We start from the raw sequence: 21515 nt of genomic DNA on the forward strand, positions 1-21515 counted from the left end.
CCCCCGCCGCCGCCAGCTTCCGGAGGCGTCCACATCGCACCCCCTGCGCGCGCGCCAGCTACTTGTTGTCAGGCAGTTTGGCGCCCGCGCCTCACCCTGGGGGGCGGGGCTCCGCCCGCCAGCCAATGGCGAGGCGCGGAGGGTAAGGGTACGGGGGGGGATCGCCACCACAGGCGCCCACCCCTCCCGCTGCGGCCTCCTGCCGGCTCGAGCGCCTCAGCGCCAGATTGGGCGGAAAGGGTTTATTTTTAAAAGAAACCTCCTCTTGCTATTGGGTGAGGGAGACGCCCGTCAGGGTGACGTTTGCTTGTTGCTAAGTCGGGAAGGTGGGAAGAGAGGTGCACCCGCCCCGTGCGCTGACTGGCCAACAGGAAACCGAGAGCCCACCCCCACCCCCCGTTCGACCCTGTTGCAGTCGCGCAGCTGAGTGACTGACACCCAGCGGACTGCCAGTGAGAGGCCGCGCTCCGCACGCCGCCCAATAGGAAGGCGCGAGTCGAGGAGGAGGGTGGTGCCGGGGCGGTGTGATTGGCAGGCGGGGCGGAGGGAGAGGAGGGCTCGCAGGAGCTGATATGTCCGCCATCTTGGAGCGTCGGTGATGGTGGCAAGCGGTGGCTTTCCCGCCTAAGCAGAGGCAGCCTGGGGCCTGTGGCGGGGGGACGCACTTGCCGAGGTATGGGCGGGGTAGCGGTGAGCTCTCCCTGCTGCCGCTGCGAGCGGAACGGCGCTCCGGTGACGGGTCGTCTTCGGCGGCGCGGGCCTGGCGCCTGCTCCCCTCCGCGCGGGGGGCTCTGGACGCTCCTCTGGCGCCGCTGGGCCGGGGCCTGGTGGGGTTGCAGGGGACCGTTCTGTGCGGTGCCCCCTCGCGCGCGCACCACTGAGCCCGGAGCGCCCGGACGGGCGCGGTGGGCCGCGGCGCGGTTGCGGGCTGCCACGGGCCTGGGCGCGGCGGGGAAGGCCCGGGCCGCGCTGGAGGGAGCCCTGCCCGCCCGCCGCCTCTTTTCTTCCTGTGGCTGTGACGTTGGGTCCTTCGGCTGCTGCCCCGAAGCTTCTTCCTAGCGCCCGTGGCGCTTCGCCCCGGGTGGGGAGCCGGCTGGCAGCCGTGGAGGGGCGGAGACGCCGCGGCCGTTCCACGGAAGGTTTTGGTGGCGGAGTGTTGGCGGCCTGGTGCGGCGTGGAGCGGGTCGCGGCGGCGTTGGGTATGGTGGGCGGTGCATTGTTCCCTCGTACACCGGAGGAGCTCCAAACCGGGTGTTTTGCCGAAATGGGGGAAGCTGTCTGCACTACTCCCTCCTCCGGCGGTCACTTGTGCTGTTGCTGTAGCTTACAGAACTTTGTTCTAGCTTCACTGGTATCTCTTGGATAATAAAACAGATAAGCCTTGCTGATAGCTAATTCTGCATTCATTTTCGTTCTTTAAAATCAGTGCCTCGCTATTCCTTTGAGGACGCTTCCCCAGCCTTTTCTTTTTTTTTTTTTTTGTTGGATTGTCTGTGGGTGGCTTGTTATTTTGTTTTGGTTTTTTTTAACAAGGCAGCTTCTTTCAGTTACATTTTTTTAAAAGCATAGCAGTGTTTGGGTAAGCTTTAACTGCTGTTAAATACATTTGTTATAATCTCATTTTGAACCTGCCAGTTCTTTTGGTTTTGTTTTGCTTTAGTCACTAAGAACTTCTCAAAGTGTAAGAGGGAATTAGTTTTATAGCCTTGTGTCTTGTATGACATAAGTACAACTGAGGCTAAAGATCATCTCTTGTCAGAATAAATTTTATATAAGTTAAAACAGTAGGATAGTTTGAATAGGTGTGTTGCTATTTTAAAAAAGTGTCCTGAGTGGAAGAATATAGAAAACTTAAGAGTGGGTGGATAGCTTTAGAAAGCGTTCCTTGTGAGATCTTGAGAACTTAAAAATGAAGAAGTTTAAAATACATAGTCTAAAAGTACTGTAGCACTGTGGTGTGGGTTTGGTTTGGGGCTTGTTTTTGGTGGTTGTTGTTGTTTGTTTATTTGTTAGTTTTTAATTTATGAATATTAAGCTGGTTTAAAATTTCCAAGTAATATACAAAATAGCTTGTGAACTGCACAAATGCATGTGTGCTTTTTTTTTTCTTCTGGAATGCTGAAAGATGGAAAGTCTTCCTGTTTCAGTGTTCCAGATAGATTACTGCAGTTATTTGAACTGCTATGTGTATTTGAAAATACACATACATGTACAGCATACATTCTAGTAACATTCTGTGATTACTTAGCTCTGTGTTATTTTTTTTGTTTTCAGTAGTGAGACATGGACTGACTGTAGCTTGTGAGAGTCTTTATTATCCAAATATGAAAGGACACTACAGAATTACTACAGAATTATTTTTCAGTATATAACTTGTTAACAAGACTTCGTGCAAACGTGGTACTCAGTCTGCATGTTTATTTCTTGACAGTATGTAATTCTAAGTAATTACTTAAATTCTCTTAAGGGACTGGTTTCCTCTGTCAATGATACAGCTTGAACATAGGTGATACTTCTTATTTGCTTTCTGTGTGAAAAGCGGAATGCGTATGTGGTATTGAATCCTGTGCTTTCTGAGTACTAAAGGAATTTACCTTCTAATACTACTTGAAGATTTTTATTTTGGCCTGAAGAACGGAGAGGTCTGTTTACAATGAACTTAAGGAAAACACTGAGCTGCAGTGAAATTTGTAGTTTAGAAATTCAGGAAAAGCAGACTGTTTAACAGGAATGTCTTTAAGTAGGGTAGTGCGTTATAGCTTCTTTTCAAGCAAGTTAGACTTATATATATGTAAACTGCTGTGACTAGTATCTTTGGATTCTTTTAAATATAAATCAACTAGCCATTATTATTCCCTTATGGAATTAAAGATACTAAATAGTTTGTGTGTCTTCTCATGATACTGCCTGCAAACTCTTCGCCCTACTTCTGTTGACTTGCTAAAGTGAGGCAATGTGACTGTTTCCTTCGCAACCCTTCTCTCTTGCACTTAACAGAGGTGATGCTATAGCCTGTATACCAATCAAAGAATCATATGATGTTCTAAGGGTGGAAAATCAAGTGAATTAATAGAATGGAATCTGAATTTAGCAGTATTAAAGCAGAAAATTATGTATGTAGTTTTAGTATTAACAGATAGTTAGAGAGTGATCTCTATTGTTATGGCTCAACGTCTTTGCTTCTCTACTCAGCTTAATCTTGAAATGCATGAACTATGAAATTCTAAACAGCTGGATCAAAACCAACCAGTATGGGATTGAATCAGTCAGAAGGGAAAAATGCTTTGAAGAACTGTCTGGTCCACTCTCCTTTCTGTCTGTTGATGTCCTCTTTTGTCCAAGTACGTAAAAAGCCTTGAAGTATGTACTTAATTCTGCACTTAGTTAAGATTACTCTGTATCAGTATACTGAAATGAGGCGTTTTCCAGCTTCAGTGTTCCAGCGTATTACACAACCTCTTTATAGGTAGGAGGTTTGCATATTCACTTCTCGTATGTAACTGGGTTAATTTATGGCCTTTGGAAGTTATGATGGAAACCGTGGCTTTTCTGCTTGGGCAGAAGAGGCATTAGTATGAGTACAGTGAACTGTTTCTGTAGTAAGTTAGGATGTCTTAAGCATATTGTCTGACATCTAGATTCAGCTCTCATAGTAGTACCTTCATCCGTGACCCGTAAGATTGCTGTGTACTCTATGTTATTTCGTATGCCAGGTTAAGGAGTAGTGTGTTATCCCAAAGTAGGTAACACATCCAAATTCTAGCAGACTAGATGTCTGATTGGATTATCCTAAGAGCAAGATGTGCAGCCATTGTTTTTGGCAAACTTTCCACAATAATAAAACAAGTAGGGATAAATGAGAAATAATATCTTGCTTGTCTCATCTTCTTTTGTCAAGTTGGAGGAAGTGAGCAAAGAACTTGAGAAACTATTTAGTGATCACATTAGATGCTGGTATTTTCGAGGTGGGCAAGCCTGAAAGATCAATCAGAAAATACGTAGAGAATACAAAAATAATGTTGAAATCTCTGCATAGCATGTTTAATTGTTTTTGTGGTGTGTCAGTGTGCCAGCATCTGTTTTAGAAACCATATGCTACTAAGCAACTCAAGTAAAATGTTTTTCTACTCTTGGCTATTATATGCAGCTCTGTAGCTAGCTTGGGATGCTTCTCAGGAAATGGGATAGACTGAATTGATAGGATCGGGAAGACATTTGGTATGAGCTGTTAACAGCTTTCTTGTTTATGGAATAATTCTTCACACAATATTGGGAAAAAATCTGTTACTGTAAAATACAAGACTTTTCATGACCTTTGTTTATTTCTGTGAAGTACCAAGAAGCATGTTTGAAGTGGTGTAAGTGATTTGGGGTGGGTGAAAAAGTTCCTGACTAACGCTTTGACTGTTCTTTCTTCTTGATGTTACTCTGTATAGTCCTCCCCTAATCCTCTTAAATGGATGTATCTTTTCCTCTTCCATGGGACTTAAACTTCAAATAGTGACAAAATCTATGGAATGTGTTGAATACCAGCAGTGGAAAAGAGTACCAAAAAACCTCAGCGTGCAACTGCACGGAACTGTAAAGCTGTAATATGCTCTTCTGGAGTGGTGCTATATGCTGTTAGGCGTGTTAGGAAAATAGCTAAGAAGAGCACCTATGAAACTGGTAGTGAGGATTTGTGTGAAGACATGAAGGGAGGCAGAATTGAGTAAAATTGAGTAAAAAAACTGAGTAAAAACTTGAAACACTGAGTAAAAAATTGAGTGAAAACTTGAAATCTTACTGAAAACGGTTTAGCTGCTGTCACCAAATATCTTGAAAAGGGATGGAAAGTCTAGAGACTGCTAAAACAAAGCTGTAGTGGTGGCAGGAACAGACTCACTTGGGGGTAGGTGGGTTTCCTGCTGGTGTTGTAAGGGGCTTGCATCTACAGGAAACCAACTTCCATTTAATGTTGATGTTGGTCAGTGTGCATTCCAGATGGAAGTCCATTTGAAAATTGCATCAGCATAGGGGTTGTACTCCCATCTTCCACGTTTGTCTTTCTGTGTTCTTTCTGGCTATTATGAAGGAAGAGTTTGTCATTGCTTATGGCAATTCTGAGGGTTAATAGAATTTTCGTGTTTTTTCCTTCCTGTGAGTGACAGCTTTAGAAGTTAGACTAAACTGGCTATGAAGTAGTCAGTTCTTCCTTTTGGCTGTGAGAAGCAAGCATTTATCAAAGGATGTTGTACTTGTTGCTGATGATGGGCTCTTTGTTATAGCTTCAAGCCACACTTAGTGGCAAAAAGATGTTATGTTGAACACTGTGTTTAGATGAAATTTGTCTGATAAAGGAGGTGGTAAAGATAATGTTAGTGAGAGGTCTGCATTTGTTAATGGTCAACGTAAAAACCCCTTAATGTATCTTTTCATGCTGCATGCCTTTACTGTAGTGATTAGTGTGCTGTTTTCATTTTAACTAGTGGTGCTTCAAAGAAGGGAAATGGAGGAAGATTTAAAGGCAAGGCAGGTAGCAATCCAGTAGTTGATGAAAGATGGTGTAAGACCACTGCACAACTTGTTGAGCCCTTCAGGTTCTAATAAAAGATAATTGCTGTCATAGCTGTGAGTTGATAGTAAGTAGCATTCAGTGCTTAATTTTAATTAACTGTTACATACTTGTAAAACTTTACAATTCCTTTTGATATTACTGAGTCCTTCCTGTTGCTTTACCAGTGATGTTACGGGATGCCTTTCCTCAGTTTAAAGGGATCTACTTTGCCATCAGATCATGAAAGCGGTGTCTGTAATTCTGTAGCTTTATACTTTTTTGGGCTAAGACTCTCATGTAGAGTTACTTATAATCCAAAAGCTTATAAATTTCGCTGAGAGACCAGTAATGAGTGATTGGGCTCTGAAGTTAAAACTTTACTCTTTCTCAACCCATTATAAATGTTTGATTGTTTTTATTTCTCAATAGTTGTGCCAGGTGTGGTTGCCTTATATTATATATCATATTATATGACTTCAGTCATACATGGGCACATTTCTTTTTTCTGTGGCTGGCTGTTCCAGTATGCTCTCCTGCTGTACTTAAGTATTATTTATTTATTTTGAGAGCAAAAAAATAAAAAAAACCCAAACTGACATGGCTGAACTGAGTACCAGCTACAGGTGGCTTGGTTGCTCTACTTTAAAAATGCAATTTATGAATACAAATTAATCACTAACTCTTTAGTTAGTTGTCAAGATTGAAATTGTAGAGATGGGGTATCGAAGGTGGACAAAAAAAAAATTCTGTATCTCTTATGTATGTGGGTGTCTGTGAAAAAGAGTCAAAGTCTGAAAAACTCATAGGTTGTTTGGTATCTTTTGTAATATAGGAAACACCTGTGGGTGTCTGATACCTTTTTCATTCTAGGAAACTGGCTTACTTTTAGGGCATAATAAAAAACAATGATGTTAATGCTTGTACAGTAGCTCTTTCAAAATACACCGGTCCAATCCTCTTGTTCCCCAGATTTGGGAATTCTGAAATTTAACTCACATTCCTCAGAAAAATATGCTGGCTGTAAAGCTGGGGACTAGAATGCAGTGGGGTTGCTTTTTTCCCCTCCCGAGTTGTAGCCCCATGCAGCCGAGAATTAAATTATTAATAGATACAGTAGAAAATTTGTAACTATGGTACTGATCTCTCCCTTATGAGAGGGAGGTATTATAGATTATTTCAAGGTCTATACTTTTAATTTATTGGAGATTATGGGTGTGAAGGCTAAGGTCTTCTCTGGAAATGTGAATTGGTAACTATGATGTTATATAGTGTAATACTAAGCGGCAGAATGCAATTAAAAATGGTAAATGTGTTTTACTGTTAAGTGGGTTTTTGCGGAGAAAAGTGATGTCCATTTTTTATTATTGGAAAAACTGCAAGCAACAGCCAGTGAATTCATCCCCCAAAACTAAAAGCAAACTGGCAGTTGAAAATAAATAAAGTTGGAGAGGGAAAGAGGTGAAGTTGTCTTTTGTTATTTTTTAATTGCAGATGCTCTCCCCTGCCTCTCCCAGAAGGGAGAGGTGAAAGAGAGAGAGACTTATGATTTTAGAAAAAACTAAACTATTTTAATGAAATATTAATAAAAACATAAAATGAAAATAATGAAAAATATACAGTATATACAAAACCGTATCAAGCTCACAGGTTGACGGTCACATCACCAGCAGGCACTGGGCAAGTCCCAGGCTGGACTCAGCAATGGATGGGAACTGGATTCCAGATCTGGATTCACGAATGCACAGATTGGGATCAAGGGCAGATGAACAGACAGAGTCATCCTTGGATGCTGGCTATCGAAGAGAAAAAAAAAAAAAAAAAAAAAAAGCTGACCCTTTGATCCCTCAGCTTTTATACTGAGCATGATGCAGATGGGATGGAATACCCTGTTGGTCAGTTTTGGCTCACCTGTCCTGTCCGCTCCACTCTATGCTTTTCTGCATCTGACCCTTCAACAGGGCACACAGGAAAGTGGGCTGACCTTGGTTGTTATAGCAATAAGTATAAGCAAGAGCCTTGTTGTGTACCACCCCTTGGCATAAATTAGAAACAATGAGGTCTTATCACTCTGAGAGCGGACACTGTCGGAAAAAAAATGTTGTTTGAGAGTTCAGTTAGCTAGAAGAGGCTTAGCTGCAAAGTAAAATTATTGAACAGAAAATTAGTTTTGTCTTGCCTCAAACCAGGACATACGGGGAAGGCATATTTCTGTTCAGTGGAGGCACCAGAGACATCTGTGCCTGAAAAATGTGGTGTAGTTGCAATGTGCATGGTTTGTAAAAGCACAGCGTGGCAAAACTTTGATTACTGGAGTGATTTGCTCCAAAATATAAATTGCCTGGGGGATGGGGGAAGGAGGAAGAAAAGTAATTGCAAAAAATGGTGAGTAAAATGCTTGTGGAAGATACTGAATCTCTATTCAGTTGCCTTAATCTTTGGGCAATAAGATAACATAACTGTTTGGCATCCAGTACTTAAATGACTTTCCATATGTATTAAAATATTTTTCTTTTCCAACTATTTAACTTCATCCTCAGGGTATCTGCAGAGATGGGGAAACAGTTGTATAGACTATGTCCCCTGAATATGCAGTGTGTTCTGTGAAGGAAGGGAGAGTGTTCTTACTTGGTTAAAGGCTCAACTAAAGCTATAGCATTGCACTGAGCTAGGGAAGATTCCAGATGGCACTAAGGCATCTGTCTAAATGCAGATACCAACATTTAGGTCAGCAAGTATGGTAAAGTAGCATCACTTCTCTTGTATCCAGGTGCTGCTGCTGTATTTTATCTCGCTTGACATTGGGATAACTTTCCTACTTTTGTCCTAGGGGTTGTATTCATGAAACATTGAACATGAAAATTTAGGATTGTAGAAATAAGTATAGGTGGGGCTTAAGCTTTTTGGTAGATGAAGTCAAATCAGTAATCTTTCCCCAAGAGTAAATCAAAATCAAAGATTTATTTTAACCTGCTTAAATTGAAGATTAAAGGAGGAAGTATCTTCAGTTTTTCTTTTAATGCTGTTGGATCTGTACATGCTTTGAAGAGTGCTAGGGATTCCAACTTTTCAGTTTGAAAAGCAAACCATGTTTTTGATAGTGTCATGTTAGGGGAATATTAGCCTGTGTATGCATGCAGGGTGGGTTGGTTAGTTCTGTCAGTTTTTGCAGGATCTGGTAGCACTGAAATCATAGGTAATATATTTAGTAGCTCAGTTCTTGATGTCCTAATTAAAAGGGCAGTCTTGTCTGACATCTTGAAAATGTGCAGCTGTCAAAACTTATTTTAATAGTTCTGTAAACCTTAGCATGAAGAAAAACAGGAAGATAATCTTGCCCATAGCCTTTAACTAGTGCAGTTCAGGTAACACGCACTGAAAGTGCAGATTACTCAAACGACAGGTCCAAGGAACCTTTAATGAAAGTCAAGAAAGAAGTGACAAACAGATTTATATTTAATTTTTAAGTTGCTATCTTAGTGCAAGAGTCCGCTCTAATTCTGGCAGCAGCTATAGCTGACTGAAGCTTTAGGAAGTAAAACATTGGCATGCTCCTAGAGGCTGCTGACTTCCACTTCTGAACCGTGGATGATCTTAAGTACTCTTTTTAGCAAGACTAAGGTTTTGCATAAAAAAGAAAGCTCACAGCAGACTTGAATGCACTGTCTATACAGAAATAACACTCTGGTGTCCTGGTTAGAAGTTGCTGAAGTAGGCTTTCTGCTACCTCCAAGTATTTTCATGCATCTCGAAATTTCATTTGCATCCGACTTCCAAGGTCTAATCAGTGAGGTGAAAAAGAGGATGAACTTGTTTATCTGAAAGGTTGTTCAGAGAAAATGGGTACGTTTACGTGGTACGCTGCAGTGCCTTGCTAGAAATGTCCAAGCCAGTTATGTATATGCTTTTGTTTAGCATGCCCCATGCTGAGTAGTGATTTGGGTTCAAAAGTGGTGTGGCCAGTTAGCCTGCTGTTGTACTCGGGCTAATTAAGGAAAATGGGAGACAGGGCTGAGTAGCTTTGGTACAGCAAAGTGTCTGATGCAGTTGTATTGCCTTCTAGTAGCACTGCTTCTGGTACTAACCTTAGGGAACTCTTTATCATACTGTTGCCAAATCCTGGTAAGCATGTTCAAACAGTAGTCTTCTCATCTCTAACGTGCTCTTTTTCAGCAGTGTTCCAGGTGGTTGGGGTGGAGTGGGGCAGATTAAGGCAGATTGAGTGAAATGCTGAAAATTAAAGCTGCGGCTAAGTCATGGATAGTACCTGTGAAGCCATGGTAACTGTGCCCCTGTGATCTGATAGTAGTGTCTTAGACTTGGAAAAAAAAAAATATTTAAAAAAATATCCAAACTCACACACTTTTTGAGAGTACTTACTGGAAAAAGAAACCTCTGCTAAAGTTCGTACATCTAACCTTTGCTTTCTTAAGTTACAGTATTTTTTCCTTAAATGTTGAAACAAAAAAAAAAAAAACCCACAAAACAACTGTACTGCTGAAGCAGTCAGTCAGCATGACTGATTTTTACATTGCCATAGTAGTACAGGAATTCAGGACTCATTTACACTTGCAGGTTATCAGGTGGTTGAGAATATAGCAGGCCTAAGGTGATAAAATTTGGTTCCAAGATGGAAGAGACAAATCCTGGTTGCCCTGTCCCTAATGGTGTGCTCCCTCTTGGCCATGCTGGCCCTGGTGATGACCCTTTGTTTCAGCATCTGGACTTGGTTAACTTCTGTAGTAAGCCCTAAGACGTGAGTGTTCTAAGGAGGACACGTTATTATTTTTATTTTTCCTACCAGACATTTGGAGAGGTGTGGTAAGGAACAATGATGATTCTTAAATGATGATTTCACAGGGCTCTGCCTTTAGCATTAGCATAAACAGTTTTGTATCGCTAGACTGTAACTTCACGGGGGAATCTCTCTGGGCCAACAAGCCAGTGGAAAAATGGGGAAAAAAAGATTACCTAATTTGTACTTAAGCAGAGTGTTGTATAAAAACACTTGCACTTGTTCTGAGTACAATATGGCCCAAAGAGGGAATTAACCATGCAGTGGCCTAGGCTTCCCTCTCTTGTTCCCGAAGAGATGCTGGTGGTTTTGTCAAACTGCCCCCATGATGAGGGTCTGTGAGCTATGAAATGAAACTGGAATTTTTTTTTCACTGAGGCTTTATGCAGCACAAAAAACTCATCTTGTATAGCAACTTTATTTCAGATATAGTAGGTTATATAAATTACTGTTTCAAATGCATGGAAGGACTTACTGTAAGAGCAGCACTATTCAGTGCTGCTCTTTACGCTATCAGTGCTCCTTTACCCATGCTGCAGGTCCTTTCACTACCTAATCTGTGTTGTGGAGGGCAACAGTCAGAGACAATAAACCACCCATACCACTCAGTGGAAGTCATTCTTTAAACCAAACTTTCTACTCTTGTAGATTTTGAGGTGGACTGAAAAGGTCCTCATTGACCAGAACAGGTTTCTGGTGGAACACACTTCCCAGGGTATGCTATAATACTTGCACTGCTAGTATCTCGTTAATTTTGATTACACTAGTGTTTTTATTTTCCTATATAATACTACTGTATTGAATTCAGAAGCTGACTGTTCTGGTGCTAAAAATGGTATTTAGACAGTGAAGGTTTCTTCTCAAATAGAAATATCAGAAAGACATCCTTGTAAGCGGATTAGTAATAGTGGGTTTCATTTGGATAGTTTTACTGGCAATTGAAATCTCTGTGGACAGTATCTTAAGAATTTGTAAACTCTTCTGAAAGTGCATTAAGCTAAGTAGGCTGCTTCTTTTGCTCCCACACGACATAATTGAGGAAGTTACATTCTTCTCCCTTCTCGGACGTCTATTTCTGAACATAGGTGTGCGTTTGAAATGCAGAAATGATAACCAAGGAAGCTTCAGTAAAGCAAACTAAGTCCAGTAAACTTGTTTACTTTTTCTGCTCTATTTAGTCACTTGACTCACAAGGGATTGGCTAATCTACTTGACATATAGACCTTAAGGTCCAAGGATGAAAAACACATGTGACCTTTGAAAGTATTATGGTCAATGTATTATGTTGACCTTCAGTTCATGTCTATGTTGGTTACTAAAATATCCTTAGAGAAAGCTGTACTTAGTCTTTGTGTACATTAAGGCTTGGAGTCTTTGTGCTGTTGTGAGTAAAATGTGGTGGCTTTTGGTTTCAGAACTGTTGGGAGATAACAAACAACATGGTATTTCAAGCCACAAAACTGACTAGCCCTAACAAAGCTAAGAGAAAATACTCTTTTGGGTGATTGTTTAACTAAAATGCAAGAGTGTCTTTTAGTTCAAGGGGAATTTATTTGTAGTATAGGCAGTATTGACAAAGGCTATGTATGAAATCATCTGCAAAGATCAAGAAACAGCTTTGAAGACACAGTTTGTTATCTCTAACATGGAAGGTGTAAGGTTAAATCATTCTTCTCTGGCAGAATACTTGAAATGCTTTTGAGGTGTGTGGTTTGAGGGGTTTTTTTTAGCTGAAGATATATTTGTGACAAACTGATAGCAGAGCTTTTCAGCCAAATACTAGGTGGTCACAGACATGAATTAATGAACATGCGACTATATTTGCTACCCTTCTTAGTTGCTAGTACTTCTGCTTTTTTGCCATTAACAATATTACCTATGTTCCCAAAAGTAACAAAGGTCTTGTCTGCCTTGAAACCTGTGTTAAAAAGCAAAACCAAAAAGCCCTCTGTAGCTGGTGGAAAGGGAAGGTGAATTTTTATATTAGGTAGTAACCTTAAAACTGCCAGAAACAGCTACTTCAGGAAGAAGCATCGATTGATAGGGTGCATTTTCTTGACTATTTGGTGTTGACCAAAGCACAGACAGGTAAGTGTCACTGAAGCCAGTTTTGGATATCTGATTAAGCTCTTCAACGTTACTTTGCTTTACATTGAAAGAACTAAACTATCAAAAGCAGAGGTTGTCTTAATGATGAATTTTAGGTGACCAAATTCTGTCTTAGAAAAGCTGGTTACTCTGTAAGTCTGTATGTGGACTGTATTGGGGTTTTTTCCGAAGTTAAACCGATTTCAAAATGGAACTGGCAATATAGTTTATACAGACTTATGCCAAAGTAACTGACATTTTTAATGCTTGTATGTTTCTTTCTGTGCAGGTTTGTGGATAAATCAGATCTTAATATAACAAGAGAATAGTTATGAGGATAGAAAAGACTTGAAAAAAAGTCTGGCAACGGGTATTTTAGATCTTCTAGATTTGAAGACGTTACTTCATATCAAATTGCTAATATTTTATAAAAAAAAGAAAAAACTCTGGATTCATGTTAGATTCCAGAGTCAAGTACAGATTATAAAGGCAGTTCTCTTTCACTGAGGCAATGAAGTTTCTTCCTTTGTCCCCTAAAAGTAAAGAGGGATGTTTAATTAAAGTTGGTTTAAAAATAAGTCTTTCAGATGACAAGCTGCTTTTGAATTTATTCTTGGAGTATGCTGCACTCTTCTTCCTAGCAATTTGTTTCCTTCTTCAGTTCGTATGTCTTATTCCATGCAAAGCAGTGCTTAGTATTCATGCAGTTGTTGAGCTGTTGAATCGAACCTGTTAACAACAGTATTAAATTATAAAATGTTTTTTTTGTCGTTGTAGGAAGAAATCTGCTTCATCTAATTCAATCCTAATTCAGTCCTGCTAATCTGCTAATACTGTAGATTGAAAGATTTTTTTGCTGTTGCCAGGATACCCTGTAATGGGCAAGGAGCCTGAGAGAATACAAATCGTTCTGTTTTTTTAACTTTAAAAAAAAACTTTTGTGTTCAACAGGTAAGAAACTATTAAACTTCTCCTACAGCAGTAGATTTAGCTTCTGCATCTATAAAGTCTTATCTTAAATTTTAAGTGGTTCCTGAATGCTATAAGTTTTTCATGTCCCTGATTTTCACTAAAGGCTTATTTACATGACTTCTGTAGGTTCACACTTACCACCTTCTAAGCTGCTTCTCCTTCTGCAGTTCAGACTCTGTGGCCATTCCTTTCCTTTCCTTGCAGCTTTTTTTTGACTACTTTCTAGCTGGCTGTTTCTAACTTGGTCTTTTAACCCAGCTTGCTGTTGCACTGTTTTCTTTCTCCGCCACGCTTTGGTCTTACAATGAGAATCAAGGGTCATCTAGACACACTGTTGTGGTTATTCTATTTGTTTTACAGGGAACATGTTTTAAAGTGTTTTGGTTTTGTGCCAGGAGGTGTATCTGCTGCCCAGCCTCCAATTCTTTGGAAGAGTTTCAAAGCAAATGTGTTCATGAACTGACATGTATTAGGTATGAATGATGTTTAGCCCTATAGGTTATTATATTGAAGTATGGTAATTCTGAGTTCTGCAATTGAATTTTTGGTACTAAACTGCATGCTTCAGTGTAAATTTTTTTTTTCTGGGTAGCAATGCATTGTTTAGCTTTTTTGTAATATTGTGGGACCATCTGCTTTTCTCAGTACATAGATCTCTTCATTTCTATTTTGAAGATAATCGGGAGAATTCAAAATATGAAGGATCTAACTGAATTCTGTGACCAATGAATATTTTAAATGTGTAAGTGTTTGGCTGTTGATGTGGAGTTACTAGAAAATGATTCATCTTTTCTACTTGGGCAGGGGAGAACAGTGGCAAATTTGTAGTTATTCCAGCTAATTAAGATCTATATTTATTAACACTTACTAATCTATGGTTTGAGATAGAGTGTAGGAATTGACGAGGATGCACTTGTTGCTTGGTATAAAATTGGTCTTATAAATTAATTGCAAACTAGACTTCAGCTGATTTTTGTACTTTTGCTGGAGGTTATGACCTCTTGAATTTTGAGAGATTGGTGTCTTTGAGTAAACATTAACTAGTTTGGACTTAGGTCCTTCAGCATGTCAAAGCAATTGATTATTGGGCCATTCAGTCATAATAGGGAGTGTGTGTATGCACATGATGGGGGTGTGTATATATATAATCTATATATTATGTAAAACCCCACACATTTCTAGTTCTGATTGAGATAGAAGTGCAGCTAGTGTGCATAAAAAAGGGAAGCTAGTGTGCATAAATAAGGGTGAAAGTGATTTCATTTCTACCTTGATTCCTAACTGTTCTGCAGCTATATCAGACTCCCTCTTCCCTTGTCTTATAGGGGAGTGAAAGTTCCTACTTATTAGATAATTTGCCTCCTCATTAGGAGGAGGAAGCAGCAGCTGTTAAAGAGGGTGTTATGAAAATTTCTGTGTCTTCATACAGTTCTCTGGTGTGTTCCTCTCCCAGTCAAGAAAGGACTACCACATGGTATCTTTTGCTTGCATTTTCTCAAGAGTATGCAGTTACCCTCTGAAAGTATAGGAGTTAGCTGAGAAGCATATGTGCTGTAAATGGGTATAATGGCTGGAAGAAATTATATCTGCAGTACAAGCTTAAATTGTGCAATAGTCAATGAACATGCTAAAGTGCTTCTCTTGTATTCTGAAACATTGTTTGGTTACACAGGCATTCTTGATGGTATTTGGAAGAAGGTGCAGTATCTTGTGTTTTGGTATGTAAGTGAAATTTTACCTGCAAGTAGTTGAAAAGACTGAAATGTTGCTAGCTTATGTACAAGGAATACTCCCCCACAATTCCTGAATCTTACAACTTAATGATGGTAAGGTCTTACTAAGATGATTATAGAATCATAGACTGGTTTGGGTTGGAAGGGACCTGTAAAGGTCATCTAGTTCAACCCCCCTGCAATGAGCAGGGACATCTTCAACTAAATCAGGTTGCTCAGAGCCCTGTCCAACCTGACCTTGAATGTTTCCAGGGATGGGGCATCTACCACTTCTCTGGGCAACCTCTTCCAGTGTTTCACCACCCTAATCATAAAAAAAAAAATTTCCTTTTATTTAGTCTGAATCTCTCCTTTTTCAGTTTAAAATCATTACCCCTTGTCCTATCACTACAGGCCATACTAAAAAGTCTGTCTCTATCTCTCTTATGACCCCCCCTTTAAGTATTGAAAGGCTACTATAAGGTCTGCCTGGAGCCTTCTCTTCTCCAGGCTGAACAACCCCAAGTCTCAGCCTCAGGGGAGAAGAGTTCCCTTCCTCTGATCATACTCATGACGCTCCTGTGGACCTGCTCCAGCAGGTCCGTGTCTTTCCTGTGCTGAGGGCTCCAGAGCTGGATGCAGTACTCCAGGTGGGGCCTCACCAGAGCAGAGGGGCAGGATTGCCCCCCTTGGCCTGCTGGCCATGCTTCCTTTGATGCAGCCCAGGATATGGTTGGCTTTCTGGGCTGCGAATACACATTGTTGGCTCATGTCTGTAAGAAAGGCAGGTATTATTTTTGCAATGGGGAAGAGCTGTTTCCATCAGAGGTGACATGATAAGGGAATGACTAGACAAAGAGGCTCCAGCAGAGGCTTGTATAACATCTCTTATCACATAGACAAAAGGACAAACTGATTCATACCAGATTAGTGTCTAGAAGGGTAGTCAAACATTTAACCAGGGCTAATGACATTGAGCAATTTTACCAAAAAGGAAAGAAATAAACTAGTCAGATAATCCCTTTAGGTGTAGCATAAGGAGAAGTAAACAGAGGCACAACATCTGGGAACGGTTTTAGGCACTCCAGACAGACTGTGAGCCCTGGAGTACCTAACCAATGGGAAACAGGGGAGGGAAAACTCAGCTGGGATTAGGAAATGAATAGGTGTGTTTCAAGAACCAAAAGTGTGCCTACTTGCTAGGTCACCCGTTCTTGCAAGGATGTTCAAGTAAAATGTGCTTTGTATCTTTCACTGCCTGAGCATTGTTATTGGATAAGGAGCATTTCCCACATGTCCAGCTTTTCATATCCCGTGTGTGGGGTCCCTGGGACAAGATGGTGGCAACAGTGTTGTATGAGGGTCAGGGGTCCTTGGTGACCTCCCCCACCAACCCAGCTCCCTGCAGGTAGCACAGCCCCCTGTGTCTGACGGTGGCTGGGAGGGGGCAAAGCATTGGCCAACCTGCAGGCAGGAAAGGGAGGTGCAGTGAGCCTACGCAAGCTCTCCCAGCACTCCATAAAAGAATTGTTGATTGGTTTTGATTCCCCTTTCAGTATCTTTTCTAGTTTGCTATGCGCTTTTGGAAATGGGAGGACTAGAACTGTGCACAGTACTTGAAATATGGGTGCAATATGTATTGAATTGTTGACGTGAAGGTGTTTGTATTTTGTGTTCTATTTCATTCTTTTTAATTTCAAACCATCTATTGGCTTCCTCCTCCACAAAGTTTCTTTGAAACTTAAGTAGCATATAATCATAACAGTCTAATTGTCATTGAAAGTAATGGAGTATTTCTCAAAAATGAATTTCTGCTAGGGTTCACATTCATGGCCTGAACAGGCTGTTCTGACACTGAAGAGACTGCTACATCTTACTCTGTGTCCATATAAGATTTTTACTCTGTCAAATTGATTTTACATTTGTTTAAGAAATGTAGAAACTGTACCATGAAAAACCTCCCTTATTACTGTTTTTGGGGGGCTTCTTATTTGTGATTGCTGGATGTAACGTAATATAGTTAAATCTTGAGACTTGGAACAGTAACTTATGTCTTTCTAGCTAATAACAGAATGAACCTCACTGCTTTAATGGAAAATAAATTTATTTTCAAATAGGTTATTTGGTAAGTATGGTCTCTATTGTATCATTTGAGGTATTTAGAAATGAAGGTAAGGAATAGTTAAGAGCAGAGTTCTTAGACTATTTGAAAACCATACTATTTTAATGGGATAGAAGATAAAGAATTCCTTATTTTTCCCCTGAATTCTCAATGCAGAAGCAGCAATGTAAGTGGTGCTGGGTATGAGAGATTCATTCTTGCATTTATCAAGAGGAAAAGTGGGGAATTTAGTTGTAGCTTAACTGTGTATTGCTATAAATTACCGTTACTTTACAGAAGAGAACTGTTTTGATCTAGATCTTCAAGCTAGAATGCAGGTGTCTTATTTTTTTTTTATTATTTTGTTCAAATTGCCCTCAATTCCAGGCTAAATGTATAAGTACTTAATTTTCACATTTAGTAGGTCTTGGGATATTTAATGCTTTGAGGAATTGTTCCCCAGCCTGCAAAGGACAGGCAGTTGTAAGTAGCAGGTTCACAAAGAGTGATGCTCTGGCTGAGTGAAATAGGCAGTTTAAGAAGTAGTCACTGGAGTGTCAATTTGGGTGACTGGTAATTCTGTTTAGTGCTAAATTTTTTCAAACATGCACTCATGCTTAGCTTTGTTTTGAACAGATGGTCCATTTCCAGTGTCAAAATAAGCACTTTATAAATGCTAGTATGGTGTCTAATTACTTGTTCATCATTTGGAGAAAGGAAAAAACCAAACATAACTGGGAATTAGTTAAATATACTGAGGTTATGTGAAGCTAGCAGAAGGGCATGCTTAGCTTTTTAAAGCAGTCAATGCATTTAAAGATCTTAAAAATGTTGGGAAATACTCTTTTAATGATAAAAGCATTAGAATTTATCTTCCTCATTGCTTTGTCCTTCCCCAAACCTACCTATTTGGTTTTTAGAAGGCAGGATTGTTTGCATTGGAAATGCTTTTATCACTAAGAAACATAAGGACCTTCTTCAAAGTCTGTCACGGTACCAAGGACGTCTTTTTGTGGTTGCTCTCTTTGCATCCAACAACTAAGTTTTCTTTTGCTAGTTGCTACACAGGAGTTGTAAAAACATGTTTTGCTGAAGTAGGCTACATAATTTAGGATGTGTTTCAATCATGGAAAAATTTGTTGTTGCAGAAGTAACTGATTTTATCTGTGTACTTGAACCCTATAGTAAGAAAATATATAATGAAAATTGACAGTCAACATTCTGAGTTTAGTTTTTTGTAATGCAGTCCTTGTTATAACTCTCTATGTAGCATTTCTCAGACTTTCATACATTACAGAATCATCAGCTTGATACTGATAAACTTTTTTTTTTAAAAAGACTTTCTCCTGCTTGAAAAATGAAACTAGGTGTTGCTGTAAAATCTGCAGAGTTTCTGCCAGAAGCTCTGTGTGTATATTTTTAACATCCAGTTGTCGGGTAAAACAGCCTTCAGCTGTCTAGCTGAGGTCCTTTTAGTTTTCTTTCTGCATTGGTCTAGATTCCCATGTCTGCTTGTAGCTACTAATACTCAAGTGTTAGGTGGGAGTATGAGGTACCAAGTTGGAAGTAACTCCTTGCAAAGTATGTTTCTCATGTATGTTTTACCTAAGTATGATGCTTAAAGGTTTAATTTAAATGAGCAACTTGCTTTAATAGTTTTCTTATTTACTGAGGGGACTTCCCAGTGCTTTAAAGTAATAAGTCTGTTTTGTAAAAAGTTCAATATAGGAGACATTGTCCAAAGTTAAGCTATATGCTTGTCTGACTGGAATTAATGTCTTTGTCCTGTAGCTTGAAGAGAGGCATGTATGTGTTTAGGAAAGGTGTTGGACAGCTACGTCAACTGGAGGCTAGAGAGAAACTTCCTGAAACAGTTGTTACCAACTGTTTTTTTGATGGAGATTCCAATTAAGCGTTTGGCCTCTAGAGAGAACCACCATGTAGTAGGCAGAAGACTTCAGTTTTTATTTTTTTTTTTCCTGGTCTGAAAAGATCGCTTCTAAGCTTTGTTTCTTCACTTTAGCAAACGATTCAAGTGATAATTTCAGTTACCTGTATCTCAGAGCAGTTGACGGGTTTTCTTCATTTTGGTGAACTGCTTTCTTTCCTTTCAGATTTGTCAGGTGTTTACTTAATAGAATGATATTTTGGCATTCATTCAGAGAAGAATCTGTTAACAGTATTAACTAAGAAAACAAAGCAATATTTTTTTCTGAATGCGAGCTGTTCCTTAGGATCTGGAATTGTCCTAACTTCTATATCGGCAAGTTGATGTAAACTTTCAGAAGTACTGTTTACATGAATTGGAAGTCTGTTAGTCTTGCTTACTGGGAACTTCCACTGATTATGGAAAGCTAACTCAAGTTACAAATGAAAGTAAAATATCTGCAGCAGCTTTAGTGTCTTTAACAAAATTTTTCTTTCCACATCTCAGTTTGCAGTATTATCTGTGATTATTTTCCTTCATGTAGTATCTAAACTTGAACATGTCTCATATTTGGCAGTCTTTTGCATCTTGCATTGAATCCAATTGTTGTGATTTTTCTGCTCATATTGGCAATGGAGTTGAACATTGGGAGTAACACAATCCAACTGACCTGTGGAATTTATCATAAATTTGCAGATAGTGAGATTTTGGGCGGAGCGCTCCTGATTTCTGGACATAAGGCCTAATTCTGACTCTGTTAATGGGACAGAAATTTGAAAAAGCATGAAGGTAATTCAAAATTTCAGAATTGGTAGGTTTTGGGAGGGAGAGTAGAACAGTAGGCTGTGGGAAGAATAACAGTAAGCTTTTGTTTTTAATACTTCTAATCGGAACTCTGGTAGGCCGATTCTAGATTATCGCCAATGATAACACCTAAGAAAATTCTCTTCTCTTCAGGGTTCCTGGACTTCCTCTTTGGCACATTTTATGTTGTTTATTTTTCCTTATTTCAAAGGACCTGGGCTCCTGTTGAAAAGTGATGGAATAATCTCTGGCCGGCACCTGACATGTTGAGGGAGCACCCCCTAAAAGAGCTTGCCTGGGAGACAGTTTGTGAAATAACGCAGTAACATGTTTGCAGTAGTATGCCTCTTTTCTTGTTGTTGCTATTTTCCGTTGTTGAATTTCCCTTGAAATAAGTAACTGAGAAATACATTGAAGCTACTGAAATGAGCTTTAATCACTGCAGGGGGATTTACATCTGGAATTAGCATTGATAGTGGTTACTTGCAAAGATGCTACTTTCACTAACTGGGACAAAGGAAAGGGTTTGATCTACTTCCAAAAGGATTAAAAAAAAAAACCCAAACAAAACTATCCGGTGACTTTAATAATGCACTAGTTTCATTTGCTTACAGTAACTCTTTGTGCAGCCTGAATACCCGCAAGCTAGCATTTTTAATAACAACTTTGTGTAATTTGATCTAAGATAATTTCTGAGATCAGTTGTTCTGAACCCTGCTTGTAAGTTTACTAATACTTTTAGTAGAAAAGAATGTTTTTCTGTTTTTTAACCGCTTAATCCTTGCATGGAATCTCAGATGATTATAAGTACTGATACTGCAATTGAAATTATCTGTACCTTTTCCTGATAGCTTTCTGCTTTAAAGATAGGGGAGTCAAACAAAATCAATGTAATCTAGGAGCAGTTATGTATGCTTGCAACACTTGACAGAAGGCTAAGAAAAGTAAGGTTGTATTAAGTGATGAGTGTGTAATGGTTAAAGTAACAATGAAAAGCCTAAAAACAGTTAAACTTCTCTATAGTGAGTATACCAGGCTTTTCAGTATTTAGGCTAAATATTGGAAGTCTTGCTAATGAAGAGAGTCATAAGGGTTTTGCTGCATCCTTGAACTTGTATCTGTTTTCTAAACTGCTGAAGTACTGAATTTGATACTTCACTGTTCTAAGTAGCTATAGTATGCATGCTGAATCCAGTTTAACTTGGAAAAAAATGCTTATAGCTGTCTACCTCTTAGTTTGCAAAAGAATTAGATATTTATATTGTAGTTCTTTTAGGTTTTTATAGGAGTGTATGACAAAAGCATAGTTTGATTATTGTCTTTAAGCTTGCTCCTGCATATAACCTGCAGCTTACTTGCTAAAATAGTACTATTCACCTACATTCTCTGTGGTAACTACATGTCCTCACAGCTGGTGTCACTAAGGCCCAGCAGTAATTAACATATTGAATCAATCCTTCGCACTTGGAAAGCAGTTATTAAAGGAGCAAAAGGAGTGCTTCTTTCCGTATTTAAATCAGTACTGCTCAAAACCATGCTGCTTCCAATTGTAAGGAAAGAAAAGTTTCTCCTACTGTTCTCTA

At 39.6% G+C, this 21515-nt stretch overlaps 1 protein-coding gene across 10 annotated transcripts in view; it reads left to right on the forward strand.

Moving 5' to 3' along the window:
- The first annotated feature begins 480 nt into the window (after nt 1–480).
- Nucleotides 481–21515, forward strand: part of PPP6R3 (protein phosphatase 6 regulatory subunit 3) — a 58985-nt gene continuing 37950 nt past the window's right edge. Inside the window, exons 1-5 of one of the 10 annotated variants that reach the window (XM_063334578.1) lie at nt 481–673; nt 13194–13367; nt 13749–13861; nt 19825–19917; nt 20144–20271. In XM_063334578.1, the coding sequence (XP_063190648.1) occupies nt 20260–20271 (12 nt within the window). In that variant the 5' untranslated portion in view covers nt 481–673; nt 13194–13367; nt 13749–13861; nt 19825–19917; nt 20144–20259. The remainder of the gene's footprint in view (nt 674–13193; nt 13368–13748; nt 13862–19824; nt 19918–20143; nt 20272–21515) is intronic. The other 9 variants (XM_063334577.1, XM_063334574.1, XM_063334570.1 and 6 more) reach the window with 9 other exon arrangements.

Source organism: Chroicocephalus ridibundus, chromosome 4 (assembly GCF_963924245.1).
Source record: "Chroicocephalus ridibundus chromosome 4, bChrRid1.1, whole genome shotgun sequence".
Lineage (NCBI taxonomy): Eukaryota > Metazoa > Chordata > Aves > Charadriiformes > Laridae > Chroicocephalus > Chroicocephalus ridibundus.